Source organism: Cricetulus griseus, assembly GCF_003668045.3.
Source record: "Cricetulus griseus strain 17A/GY chromosome 1 unlocalized genomic scaffold, alternate assembly CriGri-PICRH-1.0 chr1_1, whole genome shotgun sequence".
In the NCBI taxonomy this organism is placed as follows: domain Eukaryota; kingdom Metazoa; phylum Chordata; class Mammalia; order Rodentia; family Cricetidae; genus Cricetulus; species Cricetulus griseus.
The window spans coordinates 132,816,356-132,835,459 of record NW_023276807.1 but is presented as its reverse complement, the minus strand read 5'-3'; the positions used below and the strand labels follow the sequence as shown (position 1 = coordinate 132,835,459).

The 19,104-nt window shown below is 39.8% G+C and overlaps 1 protein-coding gene across 9 annotated transcripts in view; it reads right to left on the bottom strand.

Moving 5' to 3' along the window:
* Window positions 1-19,104, bottom strand: part of N4bp2 (NEDD4 binding protein 2) — a 72,108-nt gene that overhangs the window by 51,519 nt on the left and 1,485 nt on the right. For 3 of the 9 annotated variants that reach the window (XM_027390765.2, XM_027390775.2, XM_027390774.2), the window contains exons 2-3: window positions 15,751-15,816; window positions 11,363-11,489 (exon numbers count right to left, since the gene is read on the bottom strand). In XM_027390765.2, coding sequence (XP_027246566.1) covers window positions 11,363-11,377 — 15 coding nt within the window. In that variant the 5' untranslated portion in view covers window positions 11,378-11,489; window positions 15,751-15,816. Of the gene's footprint in view, window positions 1-1,751; window positions 1,821-3,106; window positions 3,230-3,928; window positions 4,009-11,362; window positions 11,490-15,750; window positions 15,817-19,104 lie in introns of all 9 variants that reach the window. The other 6 variants (XM_027390768.2, XM_027390773.2, XM_027390767.2 and 3 more) reach the window with 4 other exon arrangements.

Sequence of the window (19,104 nt, the reverse complement as noted above, 5' to 3'; positions counted from 1 at the left end):
TCTCTGTGTAACTCTAAGAAAGTCCCACCAACTCTGGCAGCAAAGCCAAAAGCAAGTCACCTGATCTCCAAAACACTCTAGTTTTGTCAGTATTGAACATGTTAAAAATTAAAATAACAACACAGCATAACATATTTCTAAATAATAAATTACTGTTTTAATACTATTAGTTAATCTCTTAAGCATAAAAGGGGCTTTAAACCAGAATGTCTACTGAACATATATATTTGGATATCTAATAAACATCCTAAACTTAACATCTCTAATACTAAGCACCCCCATCACTCCCTTCAAACCTGCTCTCCTGGTATTTCCATCTCAGTTAATATAACTCTATCTCTAGATGCTCAGGTCAAAGTCTTGGAATAATCCTTGCCTCTCATCCAAGTGGAAAGACAATCTGGCAATGCAATTTCTAAAGCGTGTTCCTTATCCCCTCAACTGCCGTCCCCCCAGACTTAATTATAACCACCTTTCTACCAGATTGCACTAACAGACTGAACAATCACCCCACTTCCATTCTTTTTCTTTCAGCCTACTTAACACAAGCAGTGACAGCTAATCCATAGGATGGATGCCACTTTCCTTCTGCTAAAGTGTCTCTAATTTCCCATCTCACTCAGACAGAGTGCCATTAAAATAGCCTGTCATTCAAACACTTGCCATTGTGGTAGTACCTTCCCTAATCTTTTGCTCTTGCCACCTGAAGCACATTAGGCCTCCTGGCTCTTCTGCTCCTCTTCAAGGTTTCAGCCATGCTCCCACCTGGGACCACTTTGGCTCCCTCCACCTACTTTTCTACCAGGTATCTATCTATAAGATGGATTTTCTCATCACCTTATTATTACTCAAATGTGACCATAATGTTAATTCAGAACAAGAAGATTTTTTCATGTAGCCCAGGTAACCTTGAACTCCCTATGTATCCAAGAATGACTCTGAACTTCTGAGCCTCTTGCTTCCACCTTCAGTTTTATGTGGAGCCAGGATCAAAACCCAGGGCTTTATTTATGTATGCTAGGCAAGCATTCTACTAAATGAGCTGCATCCTCACTTTCCTCAAACATACTTCATTTCTTACTTGGATTTCCTTCCTAAGCATTTGTTATCTTCTAGTATGTTACTCACTGACTGTGTTTATTTACCATATCCAGTAGGATGTAAGTTCAACAAGAGGGACTGTGGATCTGGAGTACATCCACAGTCTACTTGTTTTCTCTGCTTGGATATGTCTAATAAACACCTCCAACTTAACATCTCTAAAATTAATTATCTTTAATTACAGAGGTTTTAAAAGATGATAACCTCTGAAATTAAATGCCTTAATATTCTTCCCAAAATCCAACCCAACCACTTGGTCTGGCAACCTTCATCTTGCTCCTACATTCCTATCCCCTAACTTGTCTCCACATTCCTCTAGTGTCTATTTTCAACATATCAGCCATAGTAATCTTTATACAACCCAAGCTGGCATGGATCAGTATCTACTCTAAGCTCTCAAGTATTTTTCCAGGTCATTCAGAGTAAAAGCTCAAGTTCATGCAATGGCCTGCCTCCCTGCCAGCCATGATTACTAGCGTTGATAATTCTCACTCTTAAAGTTTTTGTTCTCTTTTCAAGTGTCATATTCAAGAATTTCTTCCCTGACTATCCAATTCAAAGTCAAATATCCCACACTCCATCTCTCAAGCTCCCCTTTCTAGCTAATAACTCATTGCTCTTAACATCTTTTAACATACTATAAAATTTACCTTTTAATTAAATTTGTGTCATAGCTCCCTCCACCTTCCAGTAATATGACAGCCACCAGCCACATGTGCCTAAATTTAAATTAATTAAAATTAAAGAAAATTACTTTTATATATTATATCAGATATAAGTAGAATTTAGATCAAAGATTATCGGGGGGGGGGTGTCATTGTGTAATAATAAGGACTAATCCACCAGAAAAAAATATAAAGCTATAAAGCTAAATTCTATACATCAAAAACATAACTACAAGCAGGGAAGAAAAGGAACTAAAAGGAAAAGTAAACAAATTTCACTTTAGTCCAGATCTCAATACTGCACTATCAGCAGTAGAAAAACTAGACAATACCCAAGAACACAGAACTCAACACCACCAACAATTAGGGACACAGAAGTTTACCATGATAAGCCATAACCTATATGGCATAACAAGTTTTAACAAGCTCCAAAGATAAGCTCTCTAACCACAGAGACAAACTAGAAATCGGTAACAGAAACAGGAAAACCTTCAAACAATTGGAACCTGAGCAACATACTTTTAACTGATCAAAAAGACCAAGTCTTGGGGCTAGGGAGATAGGTCAATCTGTAAAAAGCTTGGGGCACCAGCATAAGGACCTGACTTCAGGCCCCAGAACCCCATAAAAAGCTAGGCATAGTACAGTTGCTTATAATCCCACAGCAGGCAAGGAAAGAGAGCTGGAGCTGACTGGCCGATCAGCCCACCAACCCATGAAAATGAAACTCACAAAGACATTACATTTGTAAATTATAGGAGTATCTCACTAATACAAACAGATATCAAAACAGTAACAGATAAGCTACACTTTTTCATTACTGTGACAAAGTATTTGCAATAAACTAAAAGAGGAATTATTTATTTTCAGCCATGGTTTCCTGTTTTAGCTTCTGGTCTCAAGGCTCCATTGCTATGCCCCCTATGATGAGGCAGATCAGACAGCAGGTAGGGAGGATGCTTCCTGCCAGCTCCTGGAGAAATGACAAGTGCTGGGACCTCCCTACTCATCACCTACTTCCTCCAACCACAGACCCACTTCCTAGTTTCCACCCTTTTAAATTAATGCCAAATTATGAATTAACCAGTGAACTGATCCAATGATTACATCAAACCCCTTATGATCCAATCACCTCTCAAAGTCTATGTCCACCAGCTAAGGACCAAGCCTTTAACACAGATCCCTCTAGACACTTCATTCGTAAACCACTTAAGTTACATTAGGGACATAAAAATGCAATGCATCAGTTTACTGACTATGACTTTTTTAATGTTTGAAAAATCAATTAATACAACTCCTCATATTAAACAAAGCAAAAGAAAATGACATAATCAACTCACTGTGCATAGGCCACTGATCTGAAAAAATATCCACAGGTGCTCAAGATAACTCGAACAAACTGGAAACACAAAGGAACTGATGAAGGCACTTTAAAATGCCCCAAACTGCTGACAGCTTTCCTTCTGCAAACAGAAAAGCAGAATCCTGCCACAATCACTTCCCTACTACACTGTACCAGAGGTCACAGGCAGCGGGTAAGGCTAGAAGAAAAGGAAATAAAAGGTCTAGGGGAAAAAGCCAGGTGTGACAGGTCACAGATCTCGGAGTTCCAGGCCAGCATGGTCTACATATTGAGTTCCAGGACAGCCAGGCTATGGCTCCAAAATCCAGGAAAAATGAAATGTTCTAACATAAAGAAATACATATAAAGAACTATCATTATAGAGTACTGAATTCATCGGGTAATTTAGCAAGATTGATGGCATTTCTTTAATGAATTTATTGTTGTTGTTGTTATTATTACATGTGCCTGAGGCTAGGGTAGGGGTGTGTGTGCCATAGTACACATGTGGAGGTGGGAAGACTGTGGAGTTAGTTTTTCTCCCTCCACCTTTACATGAGTTCCACAGATCGCATTCAGACCTTCAGGCTTGTATAATAATGCTCTACCCTAGCCCCATCTATATTCCTGTATAGTAGCAACAGGTAGAAAGGGAATTTGGCTAGGGAAATAGCTCAGTGGTGTAACACTTATCCAGTAAGCATGTGGCTGCTCTGGGATCTATCTGAAATATCAAAGGGGAAGGAAAAGAGAAGCAGTGAGCAAAGGGAGAGGAGAAGTCAGGAAAATATAAATCTCAACTTCATTTCTCCATCCTTACCTTTCCACAGTTGCTCAATTCATCCTGAGATCTTAGCCTCTTAAGGACACTACCACTCTCAGGGTCTTCTCATCGCTCACCTTCAAACAATGGAGTGTCTTAAAACCTCTTTTTGTCTGTTTCCTCTACTCTTTGGTGGTTTCATTCAAACTAATTGCTTAAAACCCAAGCAACATGCTAATAAATTAACATGTTCTAATTTGGCAAGCAACTCTCCCTGCCCCTGATGTCACACTCCCCACTGAGCTTGGTCCTCAGCTGGTAGATCCGATGGTTGAGATGTGACTAGATGGAGAGAGCTCCGACCTAATCAAGATTAATACGTGGATGGATTAACAATTGGGTAATGGTAGAAACCTGGAGGTGAAGCTTGTTTAGAGGAAGTAGAAGTAGGTCACTGCCACTGGAGGTGTGACATGAAGAGTCTGTCTGGCCCTACCTGACTCCTCCACTCCAGGGAGGAAACTCCTCTGCTGCTCTCCACATGCTCCAGCCACGGTGTTCTGCCTCACCGGAGGCCCGGATCAAAGGAGCCAGAAGCCTTGGAAACAAGGTGCTGCATAAATCCTTCCTTAAACTCTTTCCTCCATTGCTTGTTCGTCGATCACAGTACTCAATAAACATCCAAGCCAGCTATATGTAAATATCAGCTAAGAGCAATTGCCAGTTGCTGAAACCAAAAACCTAATAGTTGTTCTGTTGTTGTTTGGAGACGATGTCACACTCAGTAGTGTAGTGACATATTATTTATGATTTATTAACGTTTGCCCTAGGTTTCAGACAGCAAAGTCAGCCACAAGCCATAGAAGCCAGGCAGACACCTTTAATCCCAGAAGCCAGAGCTAGGAGGTAGTAGTACAACCTTTAATCCTAGGACTCAGATTAAGAGATAGATGGATCTCTGTGAGTCCAAGGCCACCCAGATCGACACAAGAGTGAATCAGTCTAAAAGAGAATTATAGCTCACACCTTTGATCCCAGCACTAGAGAGGTAAATAAGATAGGAGCAGGATCTCAGTATCAGGCATTCATTCTCCAGCCACACTGAAGAGAGGTTACAGTCTGAGGCTTGATGAAAGCTCGTGGAGACAGGATCCGCCCATTCGGCCTGAGGGAGAGGTAAGAAGCTAGTGGCCAGCTGCTTAGCTTTTCTGCTAGTCAGCTTGAAGTTTGAACCCCAATATCAGTCTCTGGGTCTTTTATTTATGGTGTTACACTGTAAGCCCAGCTGGCATCCACCTAGCAGAGTGCTGGGACTAGAAGCTGGTACCACATGAGCAGCTCGACTCCCATTTCCCTTATAACTCAAATCTTAAGCACTTTATAAAACCTTATAGGTCCAAATTCAAAATATGTTTGTAGCAAAGCACAGTGGGTAATGCCTTTGATCCCAGTACTCAGGAGGCAGAGGCAGGTGTATCTCCGTGAAGCCAGCCTGGTCTACATCATGAGTTTCAGGGCAGCTGAGACACTGTCTTGAAAAAAATTTTAAAAAGATACATTTGATAATCCAATCAATTCTTATTATCTCCACCTGGATTAAAGACAGCATCCTGTCTAGACATATCATCTTTATTAAAACAGAATATACATATATATACCATAAAATTCACTGTCTAGTGGTTCCCAACTTTCCTAATGCTGCAACCCTTTAATAGAGTTGCTCATATTGTGGTGACCCCAATCATAAAATTATTTTCGTTGCTACTTTATAACTATAATTTTGCTACTGTTATTAATCTTAATATATCTGTGTTTTCCAAAGGTTTTAAGTGACCATGGCAGAAGGGGCATTCAACCCCCCAAAGGGGTCACAACCCACAGGTTGAGAACCACTGATTTAGGGGTGTTTTTCTTTTTCTTTATTTATAGTTGTGTATGTGTTTGGGCTTGGTTACCTATGTGTGCACCACACATGTGCAGGTGCCCTCAAAAGCCAGAAAAATGTGTCAGAATTCCTGAAACTAGAGATACAGGTGGTTGTAAACTGCACAGAATGGATGCTGGGAGCCAAACCCAGGTCCTCTGGTCCTCTGCAAGAGCAGCAAGTGCTTATATAACTGCTGAGCTACACCTCTGCCACCTCTTCTTTCTTTTTGGTTTTTTTGTTTTTATTTATTGTTTGGGTTTTTTGGTGTTTGTGACGCAAAGGATTAAACCCGGGGCCTCATATATATTAGGCAAGTGCTCCATCACTCAGCCAATACCCCCCCTAGACTAAAATTCATTTTGAAGCACACGACTCAGAGGCTTTTTGGTTTATTTACAGAACTGTACAACTATCACAATCTAATCCCAGAACATTCCTAACATATCCTCGTCCATGAGTGCTTAATCCCATTCCCCTCCTCTCACCCTATTTATATAGAGTGCCTACTCAGGAAACTGTACAAATGGAGCCATGCAATATGGCCTTTTTATCACATTTTTGGTTTGTTTCACTGGCTTAACATTTTCAAACTTCACCTAAGTTGTAGCCTATAACAGCAGCACTTCATTCACTTTGTTGCTGAGCAAAAGGCTATGGTACGAACACATCACACCATATTTAACAACTTTCCAAAAGATGGAAATTAGAATATCTACTTTTGATTATAATATATAATCTTACTCTAAACATTCTTTTTTAGTATTTATTTTATTTTATGTGCATGGGTATTTTGCCTGCATGTATATAAGTACACCACATGTGTACAGTGCCCAAGGAGACCAGAAGAGAACACTGGATCCCCTGGAACTGGAATTAGACACTGTTGTGAGCCAACATGTGGGTGTTTGGAATTGAACTTGAGTCCTCTGGAAGAGCAGCCAGTGCTCTTCACCACTGAGCCATCTCTCCAGCCCCATTCGAAAATTCCTGAATGAGCTTTAGATACATGTTTTCACATTCCTTAAAATGGAATTCTAAATCATATGGTAACTGTTCAGCCTTTTGAGGAACTACTAGACTATTCTTCCTTGAGGTGCATCACTGCAATTCCTAGTAAAATTTTCAAGGGTTCCAATTTCACTATATCCCTGTCACCAATACCTGTTGTTGCTCTTCTTTTTGTTTTTCCTTTTCCTTTTTCTTCTTCTTTTTTTTTTTTGTTTTTTTTGTTTTGTTTTGTTTTTTTGAGACAGGGTTTCTGTGTGGCTTTGGAGGCTGTCCTGGAACTAGCTCTTGTAGACTAGGCTGATCTCAAACTCACAGAGATCTGCCTGCCTCTGCCTCCCAAGTGCTGAAATCAAAGGCATGTGCCACCACTGCCCAGCATCTTCTTTTTAATTATGGCAATTTTATTTAGATTTATCTACTCTGGCAAGTTAGTTTTGATTTGCATTGCCCTAACACTTAATGTGACCAATGTTAAATGTACATTACCACTTGTGTATCTTCTTTGAAGGAATGTCTAGTTGCATTACTTGCTCCTTTTAAAACTGAGTTGTTATGTGTGAGTATACAGACCCCATCGAGAAGACTACACATAGACCCAAGCCTTTTGCCCTGCACAAAACTTAAGTCAAAATGGATCAAAGACCTCATCATAAACCCAGCCACACTGAGCCTTTTAGAAGATAAAGTGGGAAATACCCTTGAATTAATTGGTACAGGAGACCGCTTCCTGAACATAACACCAGTAGCACAGACACTGAGATCAACAATTGACAAATGGGACCTCCTGAAACTGAGAAGCTTCTGTAAGGCAAAGGAGACAGTTAGCAAGACAAAATGGCAGCCCACAGACTGGGAAGATATTCACCAACCCCACATCTGACAGAGGGCTGATCTCCAAAATATACAAAGAACTCAAGAAGCTAGTCTCCAAAACACCAAACAATCCAATTAAAAAGTGGGGTACAGAACTAAATAGACAATTCTCAGTAGAGGAATCTAAAATGGCTGAAGACACATAAGAAAGTGTTCAACATCCTTAGCCATCAGGGAAATGCAAATCAAAACAACTCTGAGATACCATCTTACTCCTGTCAGAATAGCTAAAATCAAAAATACCAATGACAGTTTATGCTGGAGAGGATGTGGAGAAAGGGGAACACTTCTCCACTGCTGGTGGGAGTGCCAACTTGTACAGCCACTTTGGAAATCAGTATGGCGACTCCTCAAGAAAATGGGAATGAGTCTACCACAAGATCCAGCAATTCCACTCCTAGGCATATACCCAAAAGAAGCACATTCATACAACAAAGACATCTGTTCAACGATGTTCAGAGCAGCACTATTTGTAATACCCAGAAACTGGAAGCAGCCTAGATGCCCCTCAACCAAAGAATGGATAGAGAAAATGTGGTACATTCACACAATGGAGTAGTACTCAGCAGAAAAAAACAATGGAATCTTGAAATTTGCAGGAAAATGGATGGAACTCGAAGAAACCATTCTGAGCGAGGTAACCCAGTCACAAAAAGACAAACATGATATGTACTCACTCATATGTGGATTTTAGACATAGAGTAAAGGATTACCAGCCTACAATCCACACTAGTAAACTAGTAAACAAGGAGGACCCTAAGAAAGACAAACATTGTCCCCTGGAGAAGGAGAAAGGGTCATGATCCCCTGAGCAAATTGAGAGCATGGGAAGAGGGGGGAGGGAGCTACGAGAATGAGAAGGGAAGAAGAGTAAGGATGCAGAGGTCATGAGGGAGCAGAAAGGTTGAGTCAGGTGTAGATTAGAAGAAAGGGTATGTGATAGATAGGGTTTTAGTTGGGGGAGGTGTTAGGGGAGGACAAGAGGGAGAAGGGAACTGGGATTGTCATGTAAATCAATCTTACTTCTAATTCAAATAAAAAAATGATAAAAGTGAAAAAAATAAACTCTATATATACAAGGAAAAATATTAGAATCTATGAGAGATACTAAGATAACTCTGGCCTTAGAGATAGCAGTATATGAATTAAATAATAGGCCTAGACTAAATAGAAAATCACCCTTAAAGGAAGTAATAGATATAATGCCAGAAATAGAATACCCAACTATGGTGAAAGCACCAATGATGGTACCAGATTTAAAAACTATGGCATCAGTCATTTTATTTCCTAGAATAAGGAAAATATCTATAAAGTTAGATTTAACACAACTAAAAGCACCACCACAGTAGATGCTGCTGTAGGCCTTACTGACCTATCATACTCCTCGCCCACAAAATTAAGCAGGAAACCCCTACAGTTCCTGGCAGCAGGAGCATTTGCTGTAGGAGCATTATTAGGAGGACTTATGGGAGGAGGTATAGCAGCAGCTATGCTTGAACCTCTAAAAGCAGAAATAAGTCAGATACAAACAGGAAATTCCAAAACGGCACAAGCACTTCAGGCCATATCTAACAGTATAGATGGCCTGTATATTGTAACCCAAACTATGCAAGCAGAGATGAAAGCATTTCAGGATATAACAACAATATAATAAGGTTATTTAAAAAATAAATAAATAAAATAGAGTTGTTTTATTGCTAAGTAGATACAAGGCTCTACTAAATAAGACAGAATTTTAAGCAGTGTGGTGGTCTGACTAAGAAATATGTGAATGCTTAATAACAAGGGAGTGGCCCTATCTGGGAAGGGCTAGAAGGATTAGGAGGTGTAGACCAGGCTCTGCAGTCTCTGTTTCTACCCCTGCCTCAGTCCTAATCCCTCTCTGTTTGCAGATCAAGATGTAACTCTCAGCTACTTCTCCACCACCACCCCTGCCCAAAGCCATGTTCCCTGCCGTGATAATGAACTATCTGAAACTTTAAAGCTCCCAATTAAATGGTTTCTTTTATAGAGTTGCCTTGGCCATGGTGTTTGTTCACAGCAAAAGGACAGTGTCTAAGACAGGCAGTCACTAAAAACTATGTTTTGAGCTGAATGTAGAAGAGTGTAGCTATAGTCCAGATTACTGTGGGCATAAAGCACAAAGACTGCTCAAGTATAGATGTTCAAGATCAGCATGGGCAACACAGCAAGAAATTATCTAAAGTATTTTTTTTTTATTTAAAGAATAAGCTAGACAGTGGTGACACACACCTTTAATGGGGGGAGAGGGCCCCCCTCCCCCCTGCAGGAGGATCTCTGAACTCAAGGCCATCCTGGTCTTCAGAGTTCCAGAACAATCAGGGCTAAATTTTGGTTATTTTGTACTACTAGGAGTTGAACTAGAACCTCACACATGCTAGACAAGTGCTCTACTGTTGAACTACATTCTCAGACCCCTTCTCACTTGTCTTATGTTAAGATAGAGCCTCATTAAGTTTCCCAAACTGGTCTTAAAGTCACTCAAGCAGAGGGAGGCCTTGAACTTCCAATTCTCCTGCTTTGGCCTCCCAAGCTGCTAGAGTCCAGATTTTAGATAATATTTAAAGGAGGATTTTGTTTATTTGTTTTGATTTAAGATATGATGCTAAACCAAGGGGTGATGGCACAAGCCTTTAGTCCCAGCACTCAGGAGGCAGAGGCAGGCAGATCTCTGAGTTTGAGGTCAACTGGTCTGCAAAGCAAGTTCCAGGACAGCCAAGACTGTTTCACAGAGAAACCCTGTTTCAAAACACCAAAAAAGAAAGAAAGAAAAGAAAACCAATTGTCTTTAACATACACCTACATATCATAAAAACGACAGTAATTGATAAATGAAGACATGCTGAATATCAGCAGAAAACAAAATGGTTAAATTATGGCAATAATACCCTGTAAGTATTATGTAGCAATTGAAAAGAATACAGTATTCTGGAGAATCCTGAGAGCTCTGAGACACCCTGCTCTTAGAAAAGACAGAAGCTATACCTCTCTACAATCCTCCAACACTTTCTGAGGTCCTTTCCTACTTACTGCAATAGTCATCTTGCTTGTTTTAGGGCTTTCCGTCATTAATTCACTAACTTGTATTTTCTGTAGTATCTTTAGATGTAATGTGTTTTATATACACCTGATCGACGAGTCTTCTCTGACATTGTCCCTCAGAACCCAGACAGGCTGGAGGAATCCACAGTGCTGAACAACACAAAGCTCATTTTCGTCTTGAACACTGGGCAGGCACTGTACCACGTCGCACAGAGCACTGTGCTGCCTACATGACAGAACCTGGAGAAAGTGATTGACGAGGGTATCCACACAGTTTCATCTGGAGATGCTCACCTCCCTGACAAGCATGTTTTCTGAGAACACAGATCATGTTCTTAACATGGTCCCATACATAAGACACATGAAAGATATGTGTACATGGCTAAAGATATGTAAATATGAAAGATCAAGAAGTGAAATTTTAGGGAAAGAGAGACTAAAACACTCATTAAATGGAAAAACTGGGGCCATAATACAGTTAAGTTGTTAAAGTCAACACTGTTTTACAACCCTAACACAAGCTCTTCCACATATTCCAGTAACCAACATTTCTGATACCTGCTTTCTCATGATTTTTCTTTTAATCACTCAAATACGTAAATGAAAGCTTGAAAACTTACTTGTAAAATATTCATCCCCTATGATTGTAGTAGTCCTTACTGTCTTGTCTGGCTGGCTGGCATTGGTGATACCAGTGTGCTTAGGAAGGCCACAGTTGACATCTGTAACTCTAAAACTGTCTTCTTACTAGAAAATAATGAAATGCAATGTTAGGTATACTTAAAATAGCCCAATGGTAGTGGCACATGCCCTTGATCCCAGGACTCGGGAGGCAGAGGCAGGCAGCTCTGTAAGTTCAATACCAGCCTGGTCTACAAGAGCATACTTAAATATGCTTATAAGGCACACCCATATCAAATTACAATTTGGGAGGGGGCATGAGAGTCTCACTATGTAGCCCCAAAACTTACTCAAAGTTGACCAAGAACTCAAAGATCCATCATCTCTCAGTCTCCCAAATGCTGGGGTTAAAGGCGTATGTGTACTGCCATACCCAGCATTCAAATTATAATCTTAAATATATAAAAATCCAAAATAAGAGCACACCTTTTTTTGTTGGTTTTGTTGTTGTTGTTTGTTTGCTTGTTTTTGCTTCTCCAGACCATTGTTAGAAAGGTTGATAGAAATTGACCTTGTATAGCCAGGTGTGGAAGTCTATGCTGAAATCCTAGCACACTGGAGGCTAACACAGAGTGTCAATGTCTGAGACTAGCCTGAACTTCCTAACAAGTTTGAGACCAGACTGGGCTACATGGTGAGACTTTATCTCAAAAAAAACTTCAACCATAAAAAGGGAGGAGAGGCGTTAAAATGACAGAACAATACATTTCATTTTAGGTACTATTTACCTTAACATTATTTAAAGTGGCTTAGTGGTAGTGTTTACCTAGCATGTACAAGGCCTAAATTTGATTTCTGAATAGAAAATATCCACCATGGGTTTGTACGCTGAAGAGTTGGTCCCCAGCTGGTGCTGTTTTGGGAGGTGGTAGAAACTTTAGGAGGCAGTGCCTGGCCAAAGGAAGCAGGTCACGGGACGCATGTCATATGAAGGGTATCTTGTCTCTGGCCCCCTCTCAGTCTCTTTCTGCCTCCTGGTTGGATGAAGTGAGCAATCATGTTCTGTCTCATACTCCAGCCACCATGATGCCATGCCTCATTGTAGGCCATAACAACAGGGCCAGCTGAAACTTTGGAAACCATGAGCCAGAGACAATAAATCTTTCCTCCCTACTCACAATGGTCCTCTGAAAGCCAGATATGACACTGTACATCTGTAATCCTGGCACTCAGAGACAGAGGCAAGAGGGTCATGGCAAGTTTATCTCATCACACTTATGTACAACTGACCTCCTATCACAAGAAGTAGGAGTGTGATCTTTCAATCTTTTTTCTTATGTGTATGAGTGTTCTGCCTATATGTATGTATGCCTGTGTACCACATGAACGTGTGATGCCCACAGAGGCCCAAAGAGAACACTGGATCTCCTGGAACCGCAGTCACAAGTGGTTGTGAGCAGCCGTGTGGATACTGGAAATTAAACCTAGGACCTCTGGAAGAGCAGCCAGTGCTCTTAACCACTGAGCCATCTCTCCAGCCCCCATAGTATTATTTGAAAGATCACATTCATATAGCATTTTGTTTTGTTTTGTTTTTGTTTCTCTGTGTAATCCTAGACATCCTGGAACTCTCTCTGTAGACCAGACTAGCCTCATATATCAATATATTGTTAGAACCATTCTACCATTTTCTATTTTGCCATTTCTATTCCCTGTTGTTACTCATCTCCTACTATGCCTAAGTCATAAATTATACTTTATTGTAGGTATTTATATATATGGGGAAAACATGGTAGGAAGTGTATTCTACCACAGAGTAAGACCTCCAGTGCAAGTCCTTTTTTCTTTTATTGTTTTGGTCCATTTGGTTGGTTTTTGTTTTTTTGTTTTTGTTTTTGTTTTTTGTTTTTTTCAAGACAGAGTCTCTCTGTGTAAAAGCCCCCAGCTGTCCTGGAACTCACTTTGCAGACCAGGCTAGCCTCTGTCTCCCAAGTGCTAGAGCTAAAGGCATTCACCCACCACAGCCTGGCCCAAGTCCTTTTTTCTTGAACAATATGTATTTCTATATGGGTATCTGTATTTATACTTCAACTTAGGTTTCTGCTTATTTGTTTTGATTTGTAGTGGTAGTGAGGACTGAACCTGGAAGTTACATATGTACTCTTGTTCCCTTTCCTTCTCCCACTCTGACAAGGTTTTATGTAGTTCAGGCTGGCCTAACACTTGCTATGTAGCAGAGAGCATCTTCCTGTCTTTACCTCCCACGTGCATGTCATAGTGTCCTGCCTCCAGTTAGATTCCTAATGCACTACATATCTAAAACCATCTCAGAGTTTATGTTTCACAATGCATAGTTTATACCTCTGCCCTCAATAATATTCTCAATCTCCTAAACTGCTTCCACTCCCCAATGGCTCAAGCCATATATTTAGCAAAAATAATCCTTGATTCCTTTCTTTTTGTTTTGTTTTATTTTGCTTTTTAAGACAGGGCTTCTTCCTGTAGCCATGGCTGTCCTGCAGTGAGCTCTAAAAACCAGGCTGGTCTCTGCCTCCAGAGTGCTGGGATCAAAAGAGTGAAGCACCACCCTGAGATTCCTTACTTTGACTGTGATGGTCTTTGAAACCATCATTTAGCCTTATCCTCTCATACAGATGTATCCTTATTCCCTCCACCTCTATCTCCTCTGTCGCCTTCAAACCACATCTCCAACTTCTTGCTTTCTTTTGTTCTTCTTTTAAGATGTTTTTCTATTTATTTATTTATTTATTTATTTAATTTCATGCGTATGTATGATGCACGTATGTGGACGTGTGCATTCCATGCTGTGCACATGGGGTCAGAAAACAACTTAAAGCAATCTAGTCTCTTTTTTCTATCATGTAAGGTCTGGGTATTAAACTCAAATCATCAGCCTTGACAGCAAGTTCCTTTACCCCCAAACCATCTTGCTGGTCCCTTTATTCGTATTCAGTCATTATTCATTCACTATTCATTTCCTAATTAGACTTTGAGATCATGAAAACAAAGCATATTTTATATACAACAAAACATCAGCAGAGTGCTTTTTACATGGGAACTTTTAATAAATATAGAGTGAAAAAAAAGATAAATATAATACACATACAGTTCAGTACTATCTGCAGTTTCAGGCTCCCATTTAGGGTCTTGGAATATATCCCCAGTGCATAATGGCGATTACTCCACCGGTTTTCTTTAGCTAGCTAGCACTCTCAGTCTCATCCATGGACTTCTCTCCTGCTCACTTGTTTCATGTCATTGTTCCTCCTGGGTTGTGTCACATCACCAGTCTTCTATTCTACTCACTGTGTCTAGGTTTATCCAAGCTCATAGCTTCAACAGCTATAACTAATTCTATTAAGGAATTCTCTCCCAAATTATATAGTTAACTGCCACATGAATATTCCATGGGTATTTTAACTTAAAAACTTTTAATGACTCTATAGCTTTCAACAAGAAGTTCTACTTCCTTAGTAATGCATTCAAGGACTCTTATGACCTAGTCCCTCACCTTAATAGAGGCACCCTCTTTACATACGCTCTATTCCATCTGTATCTGCATGCTTGCTTCTATCAAGAGGTAAGCCAATATCATGGATCTCTGCCTCATACATGCTCAACCCAGATGTCCCTCTATAACACCCCCCACAAAGCCATACTTCCTAGCTCAATTAACTGTCTTTCAGAAAAGTTACTCAATCTCCCAAAGTCTGATTTCAACTCAACTCCCACTGCATCCTAAGCACACTTTTATCTTGACACCTTTGTATTGACTTTAGACTATATTTTTAACAATTTATTTTTATTTTATGTGCATTGATGTTTTACCTGCATGTATGTCTGTGTGAGGGAGTCAGGTCCCCTGGAACTGGAGTTACAGACAGTTGTGAGCTGCCATGTGGGTGCTGGGAATTGAACCTGGGTCCTTTGAAAGAGTAGTCAGCACTCAACCACTGACCCATCATTCCATCCCCACTTTAGAATACTATTACGAAAGCAGGTATGTGTATTATTTAGCAAACAAACAAACAAACAAAATCAATAAATATCCTGTATACTAACTAGTGTAAACCAAACTACTGCTAGTTCTTTAAAACAGTAGACTGGGCCAGGCACTGGTGGCAGATGCCTTTAGTCCCAGCACTCAGGAGGCAGAGGCAGACAGATCTCTGTGAGTTCGAGACTAGACTGGTCTACACAGAGAGTTCCAAGGCAGCCAGGACTGTTACACAGAGGAAACCATGTCTCGAAAAGAACAAAGATAGATAGATAGATAGATAGATAGATAGATAGATAGATAGATAGATAGATAGACAGACAGACAGACAGATAGATAATAAAAAAATAAACAAATGAGTAGACTTACCATTTCAGCACCTGGAATACTCAAGTCCATAATACACAACACCTCCTTCCCACAAATAAAAAGTACCTACAAAAAACAATTCATGATGAGACAAGCAACTAAGAATGAAAATGGACATTCTCTATACCTGCCCAGAACTCTTTCCACATCCCTTCCTCCATCAGGGGTCAGCTTCCTCCTTAAGAGAACACAGGCTATCATCAAATAATGCCATCAAACAATGAAGAGACTCTAAGTAAACAAACTTGTGCTGCTGATAGGAACCAGGTCGAATCCTCAGCAGGAGAAATGAGGCCCATATACATTTTACGTACAGGAAAGGCCCAGCTATGGTCAAATTCCAACCCTCATGGCCACCTTCACCATACAAGTTCTATTATATTGTCATATGAGCCAGTAACACCCACCCTCACAGGCCATTTCCAGAACATCAACTCCAAAAAGCCCTACCTAATAACAAGAAAACTGAATAGACAGAAATTAGATGTCAAAGAATATTTTATATTCAGGCTTAGATAATTTTCATCTATTAGAACCAATGTCTCTGTTCTTTTTCTACTAAGTAAGCTCCCAAATTACTATTTAATTGCTTTTTTTATTATATTTCAATGCAACTCAGATCATATTTTTCAAGCATTTTGTTATACCTTAAACCAGTACATGGCGAAATGACAAATAAGCAAGCAATTACAGTGTGATTAAGAGAACACAGAGTACTAAGGAAACATGGGGCTTGTATTTCCCAGTCTTGTGTCAAAGAGATCTTTTAGTAGAGATCTTTAGTAGAGTACCACCCACACTGGGACATGGCAGACAAGTATGACTAACAAACAAAAGTGAAGGTAACTAGGGAAGTAAGGAGGCATTCAAGACAGAAAAAGCTTCTGTAATAATGCCTAGATTTAAAGAACTCAGCATGTTAAAGGGACTGAGTAAGTGACTGAGTAAGACTAGCTCACTGAGGGGAAAGGGAAGGGCAAGGGAGGATAAAGTTCATCTGAAGTCCAATTATGAGGATCCTGAAAGCCACATTTAGTTCATGAGCAATGAAGAGAAAAGTAAAAAAAAAAAAAAACAAAAAACAAAAACCCACAACCATCAAGGCAGTGGTAGCATACACCTTTAGTCCCAGCACTTGGAAGGCAGAGGCAGGCAGATCTCGGAGTTCTAGGACAGCCAGGGCTACACAGAGAGACCTGTCTCAAATAAACAAAAACAAACAATCCCACAATCAAGTTACTTGCTCAACTCAAATATGTTAGAACAATGGTTCTGGCTACAGTGAAAACACACAAAAACCAACGGGATGACCAGTGAAGAAGGTATTACAGCAAACAATTTGAGATAATGTTAACTATGGAATACAATGGCAACATTAAGGATAAGGAAACATATCCAAGAGATTATCTGAGAAACAATCCAATGAGGCTCAGTGATTGACCACAAGTAAAATGAAAAGGAATACATGGAATAGCTTATATTTCTGCCACATAGTGTATACATATATGCACTACCTAGTTTAATCTCCTAGAGATAGGAGATGGAAAAGACAGTCCTACATACTTTTTTGGTGTGAGGATGGGATAGCTGATGATGACTACAGCCTTGGGATATGCAGAGTATGAATCACCTGAAAGAATATCCAATGGGCATGTCATTAAGACAGATGTCCAGATACCGGAAAAGAGCTTTGGGCTAAATAGTTACACAATTATCAGTACATACATAATAACAGCAGAAAATCCTGGCCAGGGATGGTAGCTTTTTGAGGTAGGATTTCCAGCTCAGACTGTGTAGCCCAGGCTAACCCTGAACTTATTGTGGCAGTCTTCCTGCCTCAGCTTCCCAAGTCCTGAGATAACAGGTGGGAACCACCACTCTCTGCTTGTTTTTGGGTTTAGTAATCCTATTTTAATTACAATTTAAATTCTGAAACAAAATAATTTCTAGACTAGATTTCTCTTGCAGTTCTCTCATTATCTATTGGGACATTTAATATGATATAGTTTTTATCAGGAGCAAGACCCAAGACCATCCATCCTCAGTCACATACTGAATTCAAGGTCAGTCTGGGCTACATAACACTGTGTCAAAAAACAAAAGTGTAGGAACCAACAATCCACATTTAAAACAATGAACTGTTAACCATCAGTCTAGGTGTTTTCAGTGAGCCTGGCAATACTAACCAGCTTCAACAGGAGCAGCAATGTAGGATATCTGACTGGTTATTCCATTGATCAGTAGTCATAAAAATCCAGCTGACTCATCAATTTAATGTCCCGCCGAAATCAATGAAGTATTCTTTTAATTTGTTAAGTTCTGAATAGAATCGATTAACTGTAGTCTAGATATACTAATAATTACTGGACAGCAATGAGCTCTGAGCTCTGGGGTAAGAAGAAAAGTACCTCCAGCTTCCTGAAGGCCTTTCTTCTAATCGATGCAAAACCTACCCTGGGCTGAAGACCTCCTGAGGACAGGCAGGAGGATACAAGTAAATCCAATAACCACTATCCTTAACCATTTTTAAAATCGTATTACCCTTATACAGAGGGAAACTAAAGTGACAGAAGGAAAAATGTTCAGGTGAGAATCCAATATATCTTATTTCATCCACATAAGACATATTTGTAGATGTTGGTAACTGACCCAACAATGACATGTCAGTTTACTTGGAATATTTTTTTCATGCTAGCACATAAAATATCTTATAATTGATAGGCTAAATGGATTTTTGAAAATGTAGTTATTTTCTGGGTATCAAAGATTTAGGGCAGGCACGATGGGGTTTGCCTTTAATCCTAGCTTAGGAGATAGAGGCAGGTGGATCTCTATGAGTTGGAGGCCACCCAAGGCTAGCTACATAGTGAGACCCTATCTCAGATAAAAAGCAAATTAAGTTCTAGTTTCAAAGGCCCATGGAAATGTGTTAAAAGGTTAGAATCATAAAAATGGGTGACTTTTAGTAATTTGAATGGTTCCCAGTCTCTCCTTATCTGTAAAACAAGATTATAACAATGCATGCAAATTTTTCAGAATGTGATGAATTTAAATTAAACACAAATATTACACATAAAGTCCTTACCACAGTACCTGGCATCAGTACCTGTGTGATTTTATTGCCATGATGATGAAGACGATAAAGGGAATGAGGTATTACTCTGCCTAGCATAGGGAGTATCAAAACTTCAATCTCAATTCCTACACAAACTATTTTCAATCCAATGAGGCTCAGTGATTGACCACAAGGTTCCTTTGTATATCAAAAGGCAAGGATAATCAGGATTAATAATATAGAGTTTTTTTATTTTGTTTGGTTGGTTGGTTGGTTGGTTGGTTGGTTTTTCCAGACAG